A 20,743-nucleotide genomic window follows, 5' to 3' on the forward strand; every position below is an offset into this window, starting at 1 on the left:
CGCGGAGAGAGCGGTCCACTTGCTGCGTCCGGCCCCGCCCACATGCCCCGCCCCTCGGGTCCGGCCCCGCCCCTCCACCCCTGCCCGGCGGGCGCCGGCACCGCCTCTCGCTCCCAGCATGCCGTGCGGCAGCGGCGGCGCGGCGGGCGGAGCCGGGAGGCGGGGAACCCGTGGCTGTGTGAGCGTGAGGAGCAGCCGCCACCGCCTCCTCCTCCCTGTCCTCCTCCTCCTCCTGGGCCCCGGCGTCGCGGGCCGCGCACGGCCCTGGAAGAGACGTCGCCTCCCCTTCCTCCGCCTCCCTCTCGCCGCGCCGCTCCCGCCTCCTCGTCCTGCGCTGCGGGCTCAGGCGGAACCCGGAACGGCCGTCCGCCTCCCCCGCCCTCCGCCTCCTCCTCCTCCTTCTCGGCTTCCTTCTCAGCCCGGGGCCGGAGCGGAGTGTCGGCAGCGGCCGGTTCGGGCGGCGACTCGCGCTTCTTCGGGCGGCGGCGCTTGGCCATGTCGTGTCGGGGAAGGTAATGAGCCGCAGAGCCCCGGGGTCTCGGCTGAGCAGCGGCGGCGGCGGCGGCACCAAGTACCCGCGGAGCTGGAATGACTGGCAACCCAGGTGGGTGAGCCGGCGGCCAGCTCGCCACCCCGACCCCGGGCCTCGCCTCGGGCGGGCCGAGGCCTAGGGCCGCCGGGCTGGGAGGCGCGGCCTAGGCTCTCCACCCCCCCAGGAACCGGGCGCGGCTTCCTGGGTTCCCTCCCGCCCCGGCTGGGGAAGGAAGGCCGCTGGGAGGCGAGGCCTAAATGCTTCCCCTCTCCCTGCATTTCAGCCTCAGGGCTGGAGCCAGACCCTGGGCGCCGGGAGAAGGCACTGGCCTAGGAGTTGGGTGAAGGAAGGGAAACTGGTGTTGGTTGGTTTTTTTTGTTGTTGTTTTTGTTTTTTTTTACTTGCCGCCTTCCCCTCAAGTTGGTATATGAGTTGGGGGATCCTGGGAGTACAGGACCCTCTCCGCTACCCATTCACTTTCCTATCTCTCCGCCTCTCAGCCCCCACGTGAAAAGACCTCCTTAACTGTGATCCTTTCTGTGACCTCCCACGTGTTAATATTTAAAAAACAGCCACGCTCCAGGGCCTTACTCTGACTTTAGGCAGGCTCGTTGTGGGGCATGAGAGGAGATTGTGACAGTGTTAATGGGGCCAACCGACTCTGATCCTGGAAAATGTTTCCCGCAAGTGCAGGGGGCAGCTACTTTGGCGGAGAGCAGTTCATGCCTGGACACTTGAGCGGGCTTTCGCTTAGAAGAGTAAAGGGTTTGATTTCCGACAGGGGCCTCCTTGGAAATGAACATATTAAAGGGTACCGACTTTTTAAAGAAAATTAATTTTCGTTTCTTTCTGATTAATTATGGGGCAGTTGTACGTAATTTTGGACTGATTTTCATCTCTCTTACTCAATAAGTGCTTGTAATACTCAAGACTGTTTTGGAACTTAGCCCAGTGCCTAGAAGAATTCCCTAAATGTATATAACATTGTAGGGTTAGTTGATTCATGGAGGTCTCGAACTTTGAGCCTCTTGCATTATGATTGTCCAGGAACTGGCCAGAGAAATGTTAGACACACATTGTTGGGATGACTTTTAATTTCCTGATGGCTGCATGCAATTCCAGCAATGTTTGGAAATAATTTGGGAAGATAGTAGAATGTAACGCCCTACGACTTGATAGAAAAACCAAAATAATCTTTTGGCTGACGAGTGATACACATTTCATTCTGTTTCATGTGTTTTTCCAGGTCTCCTGTCTGCTGAGAATTGATGTATATAACAAAGTGACGTTAAAAGCTTAGTTTAGAATTAAGATGTTAAGTAGTTTAAAATTTTTGAGAAGAAAAGCATAGTTGGACCTGTCCTTTACCGCTTAGGGTTTGTGAGTGTTTTAAATAAAATCAGTTGACTGGTTTTGATATTTTTATCTATAACTGGCATTTTTGGTTGTGTATGTTCATTGAAATGTGTGAAATTTACTTCTTTTTCCCATCTAGTGAATTAGGTGATAAATGAGGTTGAATTGAACATCTGAGAGCTCTTTGACAGTGGATTTTCCATTATTTTTCGGTATTGTCAGCATGTGTAAACAATGTGCATGGTATCCCTTTAGAGGACTAAATAAATAAAGTGCTCTTCACAAGCAGTCCTAGAACTTCTGGAGAAGAATAAACTGTAGCTTGTGGTTCTAAACAAGTGGAGTAGCACAGTTGGAGCCACGGGTTGAGGTTGCCTGGCTTCATTTGACAGGTATGAAGCAGAATGGCTCCCATAGTTATGGAATATGTACATGGGTTATTAATATTACTTGTGTTTTCTTCTTTCAGTTACCTTATTTTTTGGCTCTGTGTGTGTGTAAAGGGGGCTCTGCATTCTTTGAAGCTGTGCTCTGTAGCAAAGTCTCAGAACTTATTGCCTAGGTAGACAGATGCTATGAGAAGATGCACTTGGTTACGTGGAGTAACAGTCAGTTAGGATATTGGAAATACTTGACTTTTTTGTAGAGGAGGGAACAGAAATGTATGGAGGGTACACCAAAGCAAAATTTCTTTGCACTGTTGCCTAGTTGTTTTGTAAAATAGCCAATAAAAAAAAAACTTAAGGTGGGGAGTTCCCATCGTGGCACAGTGGTTAACGAATCCGATTAGGAACCATGAGGTTGCAGGTTCAATCCCTGGCCTTGCTCAGTGGGTTAAGGAACCGGTGTTGCCGTGAGCTATGGTGTAGGTCACAGATGTGGCTCGGATCCTGCATTGCTGTGGCTGTGGCGTAGGCTGGCAGCTGCAGATCCGATTAGACCCCTAGCCTGGGAACCTCCACATGCCGCGGGAGCGGCCCAAGAAATGGTAAAAAAAACAAAAACAAAAACAAACAAAAAACTTAAGGTGTTTGCCAAGTCATAAATTTTCATGAGTTAAATTTGAGGTTATTTTGTCCCCTCTTCACTTCAGAAAGGTGACAGACTCAGTTAACTGACAGAATGGAGCTTGATTTTCCCGCTTCTTTAAATGGGAGTTTATTTTTCTAAACATCTTCAAATGCTGGCGAATTCTTTATGGTTTATCAGAATCCTTTTGGTTTTTAAAAAAAATTAATTTGCTTTTCTGTACCAGTCTTTCTATAATTTTTTTGGATCCTATTTTGCTAGATGTGGTGGGCTTTTTTAAAAAGTTTTTGTCAGTTTCTTTTTAGCGTTAGTTTGTCAGTTAGTCTGGAAACCTGACTGTTGAGTCAGTCATGGCCACACATGATACTTCACACATGTTGACAGGAAGTGTTCCAGGTGGCTGAATAGACTCGTGTCATGTGGCAACAGAGTAAGCCCACCTTTCCTTTAGCAGAAAGCATTTCTATAGCACTGGCTTATAGTCTTCCTTTTCATTCACTGTAATCTCCATTAACATTTAAAAGTGATTTGGCAAATGAGTGGTTTTACTATTGCCCCTAACTGGTCTGTCCTTTTCTTGACTTTATTTTGAGAAGTACTCCAGGTGTACCAATTGAGATAGATATTAGAATGATTTACTTTAAAATTAAATGTATAGGAGTTCCTGTAGTGGCGCAGTGGAAACGAATCTGACAAGTAACCATAAAGTTGCGGGTTCGATCCCTGGCATCTCTCAGTGGGTTAAGGATCCAGTGTTGCTATGAGCTGTGGTATAGGTTGCAGATGCGGCTCAGATCCTGCATTGCTGTGGCTGTGGTGTAGGCCAGCAGCTGCAGCTCTGATTCGACCCCTAGCCTGGGAACCTCCATATGCCGCGGGCATGGCCCTCAAAAGCAAAAAACAAAAAAAATTAAATGTATAATTCGTTATATTGTTCATTTTAATACTCCAAAATGACATGATTAATTCGACTTTGGAGTCAAATATAGATTAGTTCAGTAAACAAGAGAAAGCAGTTGGTCAACAGAAAAGACATAGATTTTACTTCTACACTTGGCAGTCTTAAGGCTTTATTCATTTAGCAGATACTTATTGGATGTCTTACTGTGCCCAAACTTAGGATCTTTCTACAGTTCTAAAAGGGTGAAACTGTGTATTAAAAACAGCTTCCATTTCTGGTAAAATGTAGTCATATTGAAGTTGTCACAAGTGCAGATACCTTCATGCTCCACTATCACAGACCAAAAGCTGAGGAAGAGTGTTGTGAAGATGGAAAAGCCAGAAACTAGTATGTCTGATGTTGTGAGAAGCTGAATTTTTGAAACCAGAGTTATCTATTCAGACTTTTATGAATCTGTACTGTCTGATGTCCATAGGTGCATAATATAGTGAAATATATAAAGGATAAAATTAAGTGGAGTTACATATTTTGTAAGTATAAATGGAGCTTTAGTTAAATAGAATTTAATGGTTGCCAATTCTGTACCACAGATTTCCAAGGACAAATAGTTTTAGGTAATTGAGTATGGGTGTTTAACTTAGGGGAAAGCTTATTTTTTCCATTATAGAATAAATATTCCCTTATTAAACATTTGGCAGCTGTATCTATCTATCTATCTATCTATTTATTTATTTATTTATTTTTGGTCTTTTCTAGGGCTGCATCTGCAGCAAATGGAGGTTCCCAGGCTAGAGGTCTAATCAGAGCTACAGTTGCCGGCCTACACCAGGGCCACAGCAATGCGGGATCCGAACCTCGTCTGTGACCTACACCACAGCTCATGGCAACTCCGGATCCTTAACCCACTGAGCGAGGCCAGGAATCGAACCCACAACCTCATGGTTCCTAGTCAGATTCGTTAACCACTGAGCACGATGGGAACTCTAGACAATTGTATCTTTAAATTGAACCTTTTTTCTCCAGTTGTGTTTCCTTTTTAAGTTGCGAGTATAACTGAAGGGTTTTTAAAATAACAGGAGATTATGAGTTACCGTTTGGAGCAACAGGTTAAGGATTTGGGTTGCCGTAGTTGTGGTGCAGGTCACAACTGCGGTGCAGATTTGATCCCTGGCCTGGGAACTCTCACATGCTGTGGGTGTGGCAAAAAAAAAAAAGGAATTCTTCTGTGGTGCAGCAGGATAAGAATCTGGCATTGTCACTGCAGCGGCTTGGGTTGCTGCTGTGGCACTGGTTCCATCCTTGGCCCAGGAATTTCTACATGTTGCAGGCATGACCAAAAAATAATAGATTATGAAATACTCTAATTTGTTGAAAGTATTCTAATTCAGGAAATAGTGATGCTGTAGGAATTTTTATGACTGATAGAGCTGCTGTCTTTAAGGAGGTTATTGGTATGGTAGTGTGAGAGATAAGAAAGGGCTTTGTAAATGGTAAAGCATTACGTGGCTATTGATTGTGATGTAATTCTTGGTATAATTATTTTTACATGTGATTAACGGTGTAAACTTGGAAAGTCAGAGGAGCGAAAGCTGTACAGTTGAGTAGGGGGCATGAAATTGATCTATACTATTTTGACAGTACAATTCTATTTCAAAAGATAAAAGAAAGTATGGAGATGACAAAATCCCAGTTGTCCTTGGTAAGAAAAATTGTCAGTTTGATTAGAAGGGCAGGGAACTTGTGAGGTGTGATACAAATAAGAGAAAACTTAGAGCTGGAGTGGGGGTGTATTGTGGGTCTCGAATTATTGTAAGTGTATTTGGAATGACTTTAGGGAACCATTGAAATTTTACCAGCATGGAAGTGGCATAATTGAGGAAGATGAGAATTAGTTGATATATGTGTGTATATAACTACAGTAGGAGGCGGTTGGAATAATCTAGACCAGAGACTGTTGAGAACCTGAATGTTCTGTTTATAATTCATGGTTTAAATTCAGACAAAAGTTTTCAGATCAATATGTGGAATTGCCATAAGCTAAAGCCCCTCATTTGTTATCTTTTTTTGATTGAGAGATGACCATTGCAATGATTCTTTTTATCTGCTCACACTGCAGTTTAGGTTGGACACTTACATTGTGTGGAATGATCATACACATAAAATGGACTGTGGTTGATTGTGTTTTTTGTGAACACTGAGTTCTCACAACTTTTAAATTTAAGATTTCCTGCCCTCACTGCTGGACATGTAGTAGGCACTTGCTTATACTTTCTTTTCTTTTCCTATCCTATCACCTGAAATAAATCCCTGAGGCTACTTTCAATGGATCTCCCTTTATGGATGTGCATGAGCTGTCATTTGTTTACTATTTCTTCATATTTTGGCTAACTCTCTGGCTATCTTAACGTTTTCTTAGAACCTGTTTTATTTTGGGAACTGTAAAATAAAACATTTTTATATGTTATATGGAATTTTTATATAAAGGTCTGACAGTAAAGATTGCAGAAGTTTTGTGGATTTAATTCCTGTATGAAGTACTCTAGCTTATTACTTTTTTTTTAATGTAAAGTGTAACCTATTAAATTTTTCTGGAGATGTTTGTGGGTTTTTTTTTTTTTAATTGAGGTGTAATTGCCATACATCATATTAATTTCAGGTGTATGTATACTTTTATTATGTTAGTTCTGCTCCATCTTGTATTAGTTGATTGTACTTTTCCTCTCTTAGTTGATTTTTTTTTTTGTCTTTTTGCTATTTCTTGGGCAGCTCCTGCAGCATATGGAAGTTCCCAGGCTAGGGGTCGAATCAGAGCCGTAGCCACCAGCCTACGCCAGAGCCACAGCAATGCGGGATCCGAGCTGCGTCTGCAACCTACACCACAGCTCACGGCAACGCCGGATCGTTAACCCATTGAGCAAGGGCAGGGATGGAACCCGCAACCTCATGGTTCCTAGTCGGATTCATTAACCACTGCGCCACGATAGGAACTCCAATTTTTTTTTTTTAATGTAGAGTGTAACCTATTAAATTTTTCAGGAAATGTTTGTGTTTTTCTTTTTTTTTTAATTGAGGTGTAATTGCCATACATCATATTAATTTCAGGTGTATGTATACTTTTATTATGTTAGTTCTGCTCCATCTTGTATTAGTTGCTTGTACTTTTCCTCTCTTAGTCGAATGATTTTTTTTAACTCTTTTGAGTTAGAAAACTTTTAACCCCAAATTTTTTGACTTAAAAATTTTTAACAAGTCAAAAATTTGAACTTGTTACTTTTTCGAGATAAAATTTATGCATGTCTAGGTCTTAAGTTTGTGGTTTTTGAGAAATGAATACACCTGTGTAACCATGACCGTGATCAAGATACACAGTGACTTTGCAGCTGGATTACTCCCCTTTCAATCTCATTTCCCCCCCTCCCCCCCAAAAAAAACCCTAAAACCCAAACCCTGGTAGAGTGTACAGGTGGATCTTGCCTTAAAAGTTATTATAGGCATTCCCTGGTGGCCTGGTGGTTAAGGATCTGTTGTTGTTCCTGCTGTGACATGACGTTGATCCCTGGCATGCAGCAGGCTCGGCCAAAAAAAAAAAAAGAAAGGAAATCTTTGAGTATTATCTTATGGTTTCCTACCAACTTAGGGTTTCTGATGATTGATAACCTCATTATCTTCAACATATTTCTCTTATTTCTCTTTTGCTGTAAACATACTTGGGATATCTGAAGATCCTTATGAAAACAGTTTGTGGTTGTGGATCCACTTTTAATCTTTTCAGGCATTTGAGTTCTGGAACACAGAAGAGTTCTAAGTTTGGCGAAGTTAGATTTATTCCTGTGAGCTACAGTACTGGTTCATGGACCCTCTTGCACCTACTGTTGGTTTAGCTCTGTTTTTTGTGCCCCGCCCCCCAATCTAAACCTTGTGCTTCCCTTAAGACCCTTACCCTACCCCCTGCCCTCTCTGATCCCTTTTCTTTCCAGATCTTGCTACAGGTCTACTGTGCTTATCACTGCAGTCTTTTTGTTCCCCCAACTAGTTTAAGTCCCTGAGGGCTTAGCCTGAGTGAGTCATTTTCTCTACTGCTCTGTACTTGCCCTAAAGCACTCTCCAAACTCATTTCTGCCTTAGGGCCTTTGCATGTGCTGTTCTGGCTGTATAACTACTACATAGATTGCTCTTCTCAGAGTGCCTGTCCTCGGTGCTTTCATGCTCTCTCAGTCTAAATGCCACCCCCTCAGTGAGAAGCAGTGGCCTTCTCTAATAACACTTCACCTTGGGTTTTTTTCCCTAGCACTTAACCCTATCGGAGGATTTTGTGTGTATCTTCCTCAATAAAACATAACCTTTATATGTATATGCATCTTGTATAATGGTTTTACCTCTGTATCCCTTCTTTGCTACTGGTACATCAATAAATAATATGCACTCTAAATTTGAGTGTCCTTTCTTAAGTAAATATAGGGAAGTAGAAACCTACAAGTTTGTTTCTGTGTTTAGAGTTAGCTTCAGGACTTACAACACTGTCACTGTAGGAGGCATTTTGAGGGGAACCGTTCCTAGTTAGCCTGAGGCAGCAGTTTAAATAAGCTGATTAAACAGGTTCAGAAGTATAATGTTCTAGTGGACTGAGATGACCAGATCTTTTATAGGAGAAAGGCTATGGCCATTTAAGATTTATAGGTTTTATCCATCTTGAAAAAATACCTTGCTTACATATTGATAAATTTTTCTTTTTTAACTGTATTCATTTTTTTTTTTTTTTGACTGAGACCATGACATGTGGAAGTTCCTGGGCTAGGGATCGAACCTGTGCCGTTGCTGTAACCAGAGCCACAGCAGTAACAATGCCAGATCCTTATCTATTTGTTTTTTGTTTTCTGGTGTTTTGGGTTTTTTGTTTGTTTGTTTGTTTGTTTTTGCTCTTTCGGGCTGTTCCCAAGGCAACTGGAGGTTCCCAGGCAAGGGGTCAAGTCAGAGCTACAGCTGCTGGCCTACACCATAGTATCGAAGAATCCGAGCCTTGTCTGTTGTACCACAACGGGAACTCCTGTTCATACATTATTTAAGCAGTCTAAGCATTAAAAAGTTAAGCACTGGGTTGAGCCTCTTTTGGCATTCTATTAGAATACCTGGGGAAACAACCTCTTGCCAGTTGTATGCCTGCTGATTAGGGAATGACTGAAACCCAAATTTTCCAGAATCAGTTTTCTTTCATAATGAATTACTTCTTTCATATTAATCTTCATACCCTTTGAAAAGAGGAAGATTGTATTTCTGTTAGAAGTTACTCCTTTGGTGGTTAATGTTGCTGTTCATAGTATGTCTAGGAGCTCATGGTTTGTGTGTGTGCATGTGTCTTTTGTCTTTTTTAGGGCCGTACCTGTGGCATATGGAAATTCTAAGGCTAGGGTTCTAATTGGATCTGAGCCACATCTGCAACCTACACCACAGCTCGTGGCAACACTGGCTCCTTAACTCACTGAGTGAGGCCAGGGATCAAACCCACAACTTCATGGTTCCTAGTTGGATTTATTTCTACTGCACCACAAAGGGACCTCCTGTCCTTATATTCTTTTAATAAATGTGAAGAAAAATAAAAATGGTTTCTCAGCAGTAAGACAGTGAAACTTGAGATTTAGTATATATTCAGTAATCTAGTTTAGAGGAATCTACCTCGAGGCACAGTTTTTGAAGGACTTGAGTTAGAAAATACTGAAATTAAAGGTGAATTTATGCTTAAGAAAGCTTGTGCATGTGTATGCACAGGGGTAAAATCAACTATAAATCAAAGTTTTGTAAAAGCAGCCTTGTATTTAGTTAAAATGGCCTATCTTGTATAATTGTTATAATGCTAGTATTACATGTTTTTATTTTAATTCTGTTGAAGGTATAAAAATTATACCGTAGTACTCTTCTCCTCCCTCTTTTAGTCCATTAAAAATCTACTTGTTGTCTTAATATAATTGCATTGGAGAAGTTAGAAATAGAATGAAGGTGTTTTAAATTCTTCTCTAAGGTGTATTTATTTTTAAGAATGTACATTTTTAGTATTGATCCTTCACAAATATTTGCCTTAGGAGAGGCTGGTGTCATGAAAATCTCAATGGGAAGACAAAGGTCTTTTGTACTGGACCAACCAGCTGTCCCTCTGAGGAGATAATTCTTGTCTTCCCGAAGATGTAGGGTTATGAGGGTTAAAGATAAAGTTTGGGAAGTTACTTTGAAATGCTGCTTATGTTGCCACATCTGAATCACATTTGGAATTTTAAAGAACCTCTCTTTTATCTCTTCCTCAGAAAGTTTTAGAATTTACCACACACTTAGACTCACATCCTAGTTCAAATTTCTTTACTTCTTTTGGCGGCGGTGGCTTCTTAGGGCTGCTTCTTAGGGCCACACCCGCAGTGTATGAAAGTTTCCAGGCTAGGGGTTGAATTGGAGCTGTAGCCACCGGCTTACCCCACAGCCACAGCAACTCAGGATCCCAGCCGTGTCTGCAACCTACACCACAGCTCACTGCAGTGCCCAATCTTTAACTCACTGAGCAAGGCCAGGGATCGAACCCATGTCCTCATGGATACTAGTCAGATTCATTTTTGTTGAGCCACAATGGGAACTCCCTCAAATTTCATTTTTCTCTTCTAGTACTCTGAGTCCTAGAGTGTGTATGTAGTGACTTCTAAAAATTCCACAAAGGGGATTTATGTCGTCTCCAGAGGATATATGGCTGGAAGCTTATATAATTGTTAAATTTTTATTAAGTATGGCAAATGCATACTCTTAGAAGAAGATTGTTGGAGATGCAATTAATTGTAGTGGTTCTCTTTCTACATTTTCTTTTTATTTTTTTTTCTTTTTAGGGCCTCATCAATGGCATAAGGAGGTTCCCAGGCTAAGGGTTGAATCTGAGCTGTAGCTGCCAGCCTATACCACAGCCATAGCAACTTGGGATCCGAGCCGCATCTGCAACCTACACCACAGCTCACCGGCTCCTTAACCCACTGATCCTTAACCCAGGGATTGAACCCACGTCCTCCTGGATGCTAGTCAGATTAACTCCTCTTTCTACAGTATCTACTCTAGGCTCCTAGAAAGAACATTTCCATTAGGCTGTAAGCCTCTTTCAGGTTGGCTGGTAAGGAATTTGACTATAAACCTGCATCATTATTATTTTTTCTCTTATCTTTTTACTCACACTTTAAGAACTTGATAACATTTGAATTGTGAGCCAGCAAAAATAATCTAATCTTTGCAACTGCATTTATCGTAGGGCAGGTGCAAATGGAATTAAATAGAGACAGATTAGGTTAAAAGGTAGCTTGTACCTTGCTTAACTAACTTTCATTATACAGTTAGAATTTAGGACTCGTTCTTATAAGCATGTCACTTGACTGCTGCATTGCTTTGTCCCCTAGTCTAGTATGTATGTGTGTTTTAAAGGCAGTAGGGAGGGTGGATCATGGAGTAATGGAAGGGATATACTCTTCCATTGTGATAGTTTGAAGTACTTAAAGAAGAACCATATGTATCTTCTAAACAGATAGGATGAAGCTGTCATGAGATTTTAGTACTATTTTAAATTACGGCACTATAAATTTACTCAAAATGACTAAATGCTATCTCTTAGCTAATAACTTCATATCCAGAAACATTGATTTTCCTCTCTTTTGTTGTAAAAGGGAATTATAGAAGGTTCTTTTATAACACTTAATTCAATCTGATAAAAGTGTATTTAGTATAAAATATAGCAAGAAAAGGATAGGATCTGTTTAGACCTTTTGAGTTTAAAGTGGCTTAAGTGTTGATTTTGAACTGTTGCAAGTAGCTTTCTCAAACTTAAGGCTAAATACTTTAAATACTTCAGTATGTTTCTGGCTACTGCTGAGCACAGAGAGAGCATTGTTTCCTGGCTCTTGATTACTGCTTACTAGTATGTTTCAGTAACTATCTTAAATTGGTTTCATTTAATAAATATTCCTATGGTTAGAATAATGTGCTTTTTCTGAAAGCTATCTTCCTTTCCCAGCTGTTTGATTAAGGAGTCCAGGTCTTTTGAGGTTGATCTATGATAGCTTTTTATTTATATATGTTTAATAGGAGGCAATGGCTGTTTCAAAAACACCTCTGAAAAAGAGGTTCCAATATAGGTAGTATGTTTCTTTACCATTTGGTGTTTAATAGTGTATTTCCTATCCTAGGATACATAAGGAGATAGATCCTAGAGGAGTTATTTGAGGTGTTGAAAGAGATCAGAGTCCATTTAAAAATCACTTGCTGTCTTAGTACAATTATGTTGGTGAAGTTTTAGAAATAGAACCAAGGTATTTTAGACTTCTCTAAATAAATAGAATTTATTTTTTAAAAGGGTTAGGGTGGGGTGAGGGTTCATGTGTGTAATTTGAGAACTTTCTAAAGATATTTCTGGTAATGTCTTTCTGTGTTGAGAACCATATGTGGGATATGAAATTCAGTAAGTATCTTTTTCATATTTGCCATTGTATTTAAGATGTTTTACATGTTACGGGATGCGTGTTAAAATATTATTCTCTTGATGTCCAAATCCTTGACTGTGCCCAGGATTTGTAGGGTAGACTGTGCCATTGTGGCAGTAAGTGTCTGATTTGATAAGGTTTCCTTAAAAGTACCTGTATTTACTTTTCTTAATGCAATTTACTTATGAGTGATTTACGACAACCGCATCATTTTTCTTGACCTTTTTTTTTTTTTTTTCTTTTTTAAAGGTGGTAATGATGTTATCTGTTACACAGTACATTTATTTATTTAAGTTGCACCTCTGGCATGTGGAAGTTCCCGGGCCAGAGATCGATCTAATGCCATAGCAGTGGCCTGAGCCGCCTTAGTGACACCAGATCTTAACCTGCTGTGCCACAAGGGAACTCAAACAGTACATTTATTTATTTATTTGTTTATTTTGTCTTTTTGCCTTTTCTAGGGCCGCTTCCCGCGGCATATGAAGGTTCCCAGGCTAGGGGTCGAATTGCAGCTGTAGCCACCGGCCTATGCCACAGCCACAGCAACACCGGCTCTGAGCCACGTCTGCAACCTACACCACAGCTGGATCCTTAACCCACTAAGCAAGGCCAGGGATTGAACCCATGTCCTCATGGGTTCTGAGCCACGACGGGAATGCAGTACATTTATTTTTAAAAAAGACCTCAGTCAGTGCTTTTTTAGATTATTTTTAAAGGAAAGGTTTAAAGTACATCATTGTTAGAGACTCTCACAAGCATGTTAGTTCATTGGGGATATGCTTGAATGTATTAGAGGAACTCTATCAGAATAACTCTATAGTCACTATTTGCCTGTTTTCGGGACTTTTTAAAGATGGTTGCACACATTTCTTATAAAACATTCTGCCTTTTCCTTGATTAGACTCCTGCTTTAGTTTCAAGACTCTTCCTTTTAGGATTCCGTAAGTGTTTAACTCTTAGTGCTTCTTCGTCTTCTCTGTTTTAAGGGGCTATGTTTGGCATTTATCTGGAGAGTCTGGGTAGGAGTGAGGGCATGTGACCTGTTTCTTTGTAGACTTTCAGTGTTTTTGTCCTTCCTCTTCGAGAGAGGTCATAGAGTAAGAGATTTCCTTTCAGTCTTGGCAATTTCCCAGGCTAAATGGGATGTTTCTAAAGTACTTCCAGGACTTGCTGACAAAAGGGCAAGATAAGCAATGCAAATGGTAGACTAAGCAGAGTTTTATTTAAGGCAGTGAACTAGTTTGGGTCAAAAATGAAGACCAGGAAGAAAGTGAGTCAAATTAATGTATGCCTTAGATTCAGGAGCCTTCAGGTAAATGATTACTTAGCAAAAACAAAATTATTATTGTTTATTATTATTATATTTTTTGCTTTTTAGGGCCATACCCACAATATATGGAAGTTCTCAGGTTAGGGATTGAATCGGAGCTGCAGCTACCGGCCTACACCACAACCACAGCAATGCCAGATCCAAGCTGCGTCTGAGACCTATACCACAGCTCACAGCAACAGTGGATCTTTAACCCACTGAGCAAGGCCAGGGGCGAACCTGCATCCTCATGGATACTAGTTAGGTTCGTTACTGTGAGCCACAACAGGAACTCCAAAATTATTGTTTTTAAAAAATTTTATTGAAATATAGTTGATTTACATTTTTTGTTAAATGCTGAAAACTGGATTCACATTTGTATTGGACATTAAAAGCACTAGGTTTTATAACTTAACAGTATTTTTTTTTCTTTTCACTGGCATGCGAAAGTTCCAAGGCCAGGGATGGAACCTGTGCCACAGCAGTGTCAATGCTGGATCCTTAACCCACTGAGCCACCAGGGAACTCTCTATCAATATTAAAATATTCTTAATGCCTCATAAGATACGAATTTATACTAGATGAGGTACAGAACCTCAGAATACTTAAATACATAAAATAGATTAGAAGTGGATTCCTGGGAGTTGCCATCATGGCTCAATGGTTAACGAACCCTGGTATCCATGAGGATGGGGGTTCAATCCCTGGGTTAAGGATCAGTGGGTTAAGGATCCGGTGTTGCCATGAGCTATGGTGTAGGTCACAGGCGCAGCTCGGATCCCAAGTTGCTGTGGCTCTGGTATAGGCTGGCAGCTACAGCTCAGATTTGACTCCTAGCCTGGGAACCTCCTTATGCCATGGGTGCAGCCTTGAAAAGACCAAAAAAAAAAAAAAAAAGTGGATTGCCGAGCTTTCTTTCAGCCAGTGATTTTCCTGATCCTGCCAGCTATAGTGCTTTGACTTTGTTTCGGTTTTTTTTGAAAGCTTTCAAAATCAGTAGACAATAAAATACTAAGAATTTATAGGGGGAGTTCCCTTTGAGGCTCAGCTGTTAACGAACCGGACTAGTATTCCATGAGAATGCAGGTTTGATCACTGGCCTCGCTCAGTGGATTGAGAATTTAGTGTTGCCATGAGCTGTGGTGTGGGTCACAGATGCAGCTTGGATCCCACGTTGCTGTGGCTCTGGCTCTGGTCTGATTGGTCCGGGAACCTCCATATGCTGTGGGTACGGGTCTAAACAGACCAAAAAAAAAAAAAAAAAAGAATTTATAGAATGTTTCTTTTTTAAAAACTTAAGTGCTATAAGGACTTATCTCAGGCATTTCACAGGCATTGATAAATAGTAATACTGCTATTCTGCTAGAAATTTAGAACTTTTTACTGTTAGTACAGGTAACAGTTGTCTTTTACAGGTATAAATGCACTGTTAATTTCTTCCTATACCTTTGCTAGGTTTATCCTTCTTGAGCTTAAAGTTCCAGCTCTGGTGCCTGATTAATTCAGACGCTAACAATCTTTAGTTTCATTGGAAAGCAACCAGTGCTACATTTTTGCTTTTCCACTGAGAATGCTACTAAGTATGGTAGGCAATATAAGACATGAAATACTGAGTTATTTTTAAAAATCAACAGTCTTTTTACTTACCTTTTACACATTTGCCATAAAGAAATAGACACTTTCCTTTAAAAACAGATTTATTGAGGTGTAATTTACCTGCTTTAAGTTCTGTAATTTATTTACCTGCTTTGAGTTCTCTGAGTTTTGACAAATGCATATAGTATTACTACGGTAGAATAGTTCCCTCATCCTCCCGCCCCCTTCAGAGTTTCCTTGTGCCCTTTTATAGTTCATTTCTTCCAGCTGTTGTCTTTTTTCCTCTATGCTTTTATTTTTTCAAGAATGTCCTAAAAAGATTCTTAAAAATTGTTGAATATACATACAGTTGACCATTTTGCAATTCAGTGGTATTAAGGACATTCACGGTGTGTGCAGCCATGACCACTATCTAGTGCCAGAGCTTTTTATCACCCCAGATGGAAACCCAGTCTCAGTTAAGCAGTCATTCCCCATTTTTCCCTCTTCCCAGCCCCTGGCAACCACAAATCTACTTTCTCTATGGATTTGTTTGTTCTAGATATTTCATATAAATGAAATCATATAATGTGTAGCATTTTGTGTTTGGCCTCTTTGACTTAGTGTACCATTTTCAAGGGTTATCCATGTTGTAGTAGGCTGAGGCCTACACCACATTATATAATCTTCCATTATATAGATATACCATATTTTGTTTATCCAGTCATCATTTGATGGATATTTGTGTTTCTGTCTTTTGACTATTGTGAATAATGTTGTGGTGAACATTCACATATGAGTTTTTATTTGAACGCTTGTTTTCAGTTCTTTTGGGAATGTACCTAGGAGTATATTTGCTGGATCATGTGGTAATTCTATGTTTAACTTTTTGAGGAACTGCAGAACTTTTCTCTTAAGTGATTTGTACCAAAGTTCCTATTGTGGCTCAGTGGTAACGAACCCAGCTAGTATCCTTGAGGATGTGGGTTCCATCCCTGGCCTTGCTCAGTGGGTTATGGATCTGGTGTTGCTGTGATCTGTGGCAAAGGCCAGCAGCTGCAACTCCAATGGATCCTTAGCCTGGGAACTTCCATATGCCTTAGGTGCAGCCCTAAAAAGCAAATAAATACATAAAGTGATTTGTACCATTTTACATTCTCATTCTCTTTGTACATTCTCTTTGTAATGTACAAAGGCTCTAATTTCTCCACTTCTTACCACATTAGTTTCTTCCTATTTAAAAAATTTTGGATGGGGGTGTTCCCTGATGGCTCAGTGGGTTGAGGATCCAGCATTATCACTGCTGTGGCTCTGGTTACTGCTATGACACTGGTTCAGTCCCTGGCCTTGAATGTCTGCAGGCCATGAGTGCAGCCAAATAAATAAACAAATAATTTGGGGCGGGAAACTATCCTAGTGGGTGTTGCTTCTCTTTGTGGTTTTGATTTGCATTTTCCTAATCACTAATGAAGTTGAGCAACTTTTTATGTGCTAATTGGCCATTTGTATGTCTTTGGAGAAATGCATCTATTCAGGTGTATTGCTTATTTTTAAATTGGATTGTCTTTTTTTTTTTTATAGGAGTTCTTTATATATTTTGGAAAGTAAACTCATATATGATTTGAAAATATTTTTTCTGGTTTTGTGAGTTGCCATTTCACTGTCCTGATAGTGTCTTTTGTACAAAAAAAAAGTAATACTTTAAAAATGCATATTAAATATGATCCGGCAGTCCCACTCCTGGGCATGTATCTGGTCAGAACTGCAATTCGAAAAGATACATGCACCCGTATATTCATAGCAGCACTATTGACAATAGCCAAGACATGGAAACAACCTAAATGTCTGTCGACAGATGAACAGATTAAGAAGATATGTACATATAATATACAATGGAATACTGCTCAGCCATAAAAAAATGAAATTATACCATCTGCAGCAACATGGATGTGACTAGAGAGTCTCATATTAACTGAAATCAGAAAGAAACAAATAGCATATGATATCACTTATGTATGGAATCTAAAATATGGCACAGATGAATGTATGTACAAAACAGAAACAGACTCACAGACATAGAAAACAGACTTGTTGCCATAGGAGAGGGAGGAGGGAGTGTAATGGACTGGGACTTTGGGGTTAATAGATGCAAACTACTACATTTAGAATATACAGGCAATGACGTCCTGTTGTATAGCACAGGGAACTATATCCAGTCTCTGGGGATAGACCATGATGGAAGATAATAGAAGAAAGGGAGTGGGTGTGTGTGTGACCAGGTCACTTTGCTGTACAGCAGGAATTGGCACAACATTGTAAATCAACTATACTTTGGAGTTCCTGTCATGGCTCAGTGGTGAACAAATCTGACTAGGAACCATGAGGTTGCGGGTTTGATCCCTGGCCTCGATCAGTGGGTTAAGGATCTGACATTGCCAGACGTGGCTCGGATCCTGCGTTGCTGTGGCTCTGGTGTAGGCCGGTGGCTACAGCTCCAATTCAATCCCTAGCCTGGGAACCTCCGTGTGCCATGGGAGTGGCCCTAGAAAAGGCAAAAAGACAGAATCAATCAATCAACTATACTTTAATAAAACTAAAAAAATAAAATGCATATTAAGTAGATAAAAAAAATTCAGAATTCATTTAAATACATTGCTGAAGCCATCCCTTTCTATTACTGGCTTCTTTTTTGTGTTCAGAAAAGTTACTCTTGGAGTTCTCATTGTGGCTCAGTGGTTACTAGACTAGTAACCGTGAGGGTGTGGGTTCGACCCCTAACCTGGGAACTTCCATATGTCATGGGTGTGGCTCTAAAAAGAAAAAAGAAAAGCTGCTCTTAAGATCATAAACATAGACCAAATTTTAGTTACAGAATTTTTTTTTTTAATTTTAATTTTTTTTTGCTTTTTAGGGCCGCACCTGTGGCATATGGAGGTTCCCAGGCTAGGGGTCTAATCAGAGCTACAGCTTCCAGCCTACACCACAGCCACAGCAACTCGGGATCTGAGGCACGTCTTCATCCTACACCATAGCTCATGGCAACGCCGGATCCTTAACCCACTGACCAAGGCCAGGAATCGAACCTTCAACCTCATGGATACTAGTCAGGTTCGTTTCCATTGTGCCATGACGGAAACTCCATAGTTACAGAATTTTTAACTTAGAAGACAAAAGTTTTACTTAATTTAAATGGTCATGATGAGTTTGGATCCAGAGTCATCTTCTAGTTAGTTCTCTTCTGCTCTCAGTGCAACAACCACTGTGCTGTTCTCTTTTCCCTATGAAAGATAAGTGGTGCTTGATAATGCTTCTGCCTTCAATATTAACATCTCGAACAAGTAAGCATATTGAAGCTAGCATATAACTACTAAAGTATAAGCTAGTGTGGTGTGCACTTGGAGAGCTGTAAGAGTTTGAAGAAAGAGCTGAATGATTGATTTTTTTCTGAAATCAGAGAGCATTTTCTTTTTCTTTTTTGGTCTTTTCTAGAGCCACACCCTCGGCATATGGAGGTTCCCGGGCTAGGGCTCTAATCGGAGCTATAGCTGCCAGCCTACGCCAGATCCGAGCTGCATCTGCGACCTACACCACAGCTTACAGCAACACTGGATTCTTAACCCACTGAGTGAGGCCAGGGATCGAACCCTCTTCCTCATGGATACCAGTTGGGTTCGTTAACCACTGAGCCACAAAGGGAACTCTGAGAGAGCATTTTCTACTCCTAATTGGAACTTATACTGACTTAGAATTATTTTCCTTTTAGGTTGTCAATTCTTAAAGGGTTGGCAGTATCTCACTTCACCTTTTGGGGTCATTAGCTCTTAATTAGTGCTTTTGTTGTAGAAAATAATGGAGAAAATATTGTTGATTTTAGTAGAACATTTCGAAAGGGAGTATGAGTTCTAGGTTGAATCTTGAAGAAAAGTGAGTGTTGGGTTAGATTAGGGGACTGCATTCCAGAGTCAACAGAAAGGGCCTCTATTATGAAACTAGACAGTCGTTTAGTCAACAGGTAGGTAGTTGGTAGACCATCCAGGCGGTGGAGACAATAATAAACACCACTGGCAGACTCCTGCCCTCCTGGTATTTACAGTCTCCTGGCAGAACACGGTTAAATAACTTCTCAAATGGTGTTGAAGAGCTAAGGGAACTGTTAGGTTCTCTGTTAGCACTTATATATACATATATAGCAGAGTCTCCTAGCCAGCCTCATGGGAATCAGAAACTTTGAAAAGGAAAGCTGAACCTTGAAGGACATAAAGAAATGAGCTAGGGTTGGTGAGGGCCGAGGACAAGGCTGTTGCAGGCAGTCAGGGGCTAAGCTAAGCAAGGTGATTCTTTCTAGGGCACTGAGTGGGATGGATGGGGCATAGAGTGTAAAAAGATTATAAGGGTGTATAGAGCTGAAAAGGGAATTAAGGTACATAAGATGGTAAGGATAGTGGGAGGACATCAGATTTGTGTTTTTTAGGAATTATTTTTGTTACAGCGTGGAGGAGAAATGGAACAGAGATGAGAATTGGAGGTGGGAAACATACTATGTCTGACCAAATAGTGCCATTTATTGGAAGATAGCTAATAATGGTATCTCAGGAGGAAAGGAGCCACTTGTTGTGTTTGAGGCAATAAAACATTAAGATTGCTTTTCTAAATATTAAGGTTGTATTTCTAAACAGTTGTATAGGTCTTGACCTCAGAGTGGACATCTATGATGGAGGCCTAGACCTGGGAAAAATGTCATACAGGTGCTAAGTACTGCCATCAGCATGGATTGAGGGGGAGAGTACAAGGTGAGAGGACTAGAGGGCCTATGGTTGGGCTTTGAGAAACACCAAGATTTAGTAGTTTGGTAGAGGAGGCTGAGCAAGCCTTCAAAGGTTCAGAAAAAAGCAGAGCCAGAGAAGTAGGAAGAAATACAGAGTATGACATCCAGCAAGCCGAAGGACAGGAAGAATCTGGTTATTTCGAATTCTCAGGATATGAGAACAGGTTATTGTAAAGATTTTAAGAAGTTTTCATTCAGCCCACCTCATTTCTCTGCAAGGCACCTTTGTGCAGTCCACAGTCTGATCAACCCTGCTCAGCAGCCCTGTGAAAACCTGCTACGTGAGGATGAGTAAGAAGCAGCCCGAAATATACCTTGCTTTTAGCAACCTAGTGGTCTTAGCTGGTTTTGCCAGAAGTGATGGGGCAGAAGTTGGATCAGGAGCTAGTAGAGGTGAAGAAATGGGATGGGGAGAAGACACAGTTCTTAGTTTGACTGCAGAGAGTGAAGGCAAATTGGTTGGAGGGTCCTGGGATTGGTGGAGTTTTTCTGTTTGTTTTGTGTATGTGAGTGTTTTAAATGTTTTTGTATTTTTAAATGGGAGGTATTAGAAAATTTTACATGTTTGAAGAGAGGATTCAGTTTGGTGGGAAAGATAGATGCTGCACAAGAGAGAGTCTTGAAAAGAGAAGGTAGAAGTAGGTAGAATCCTAATCAAGGCCAAGAGTTGGGTGCAGGTGTGTTATGATAGCTTTTTTTTCCCCCTTCCTGGTCAAGTAGAGAGAGA

At 40.8% G+C, this 20,743-nt stretch overlaps 1 protein-coding gene across 6 annotated transcripts in view; it reads left to right on the forward strand.

Moving 5' to 3' along the window:
• Positions 1–481: 481 nt before the first annotated feature.
• SMG1 (SMG1 nonsense mediated mRNA decay associated PI3K related kinase) overlaps positions 482–20,743 on the forward strand; it is a 104,674-nt gene continuing 84,412 nt past the window's right edge. For all 6 annotated transcript variants that reach the window (XM_047780416.1, XM_047780414.1, XM_047780415.1 and 3 more), the window contains exon 1: positions 482–604. Coding sequence is in view for 5 of the 6 variants with exons in the window: in XM_047780414.1 (XP_047636370.1) it covers positions 516–604 (89 nt within the window). In the remaining variant the exon portion in view is untranslated. The remainder of the gene's footprint in view (positions 605–20,743) is intronic.

The sequence above is a fragment of the Phacochoerus africanus genome, chromosome 5 (genome assembly GCF_016906955.1).
Source record: "Phacochoerus africanus isolate WHEZ1 chromosome 5, ROS_Pafr_v1, whole genome shotgun sequence".
NCBI classification, from domain to species: Eukaryota; Metazoa; Chordata; class Mammalia; order Artiodactyla; family Suidae; genus Phacochoerus; species Phacochoerus africanus.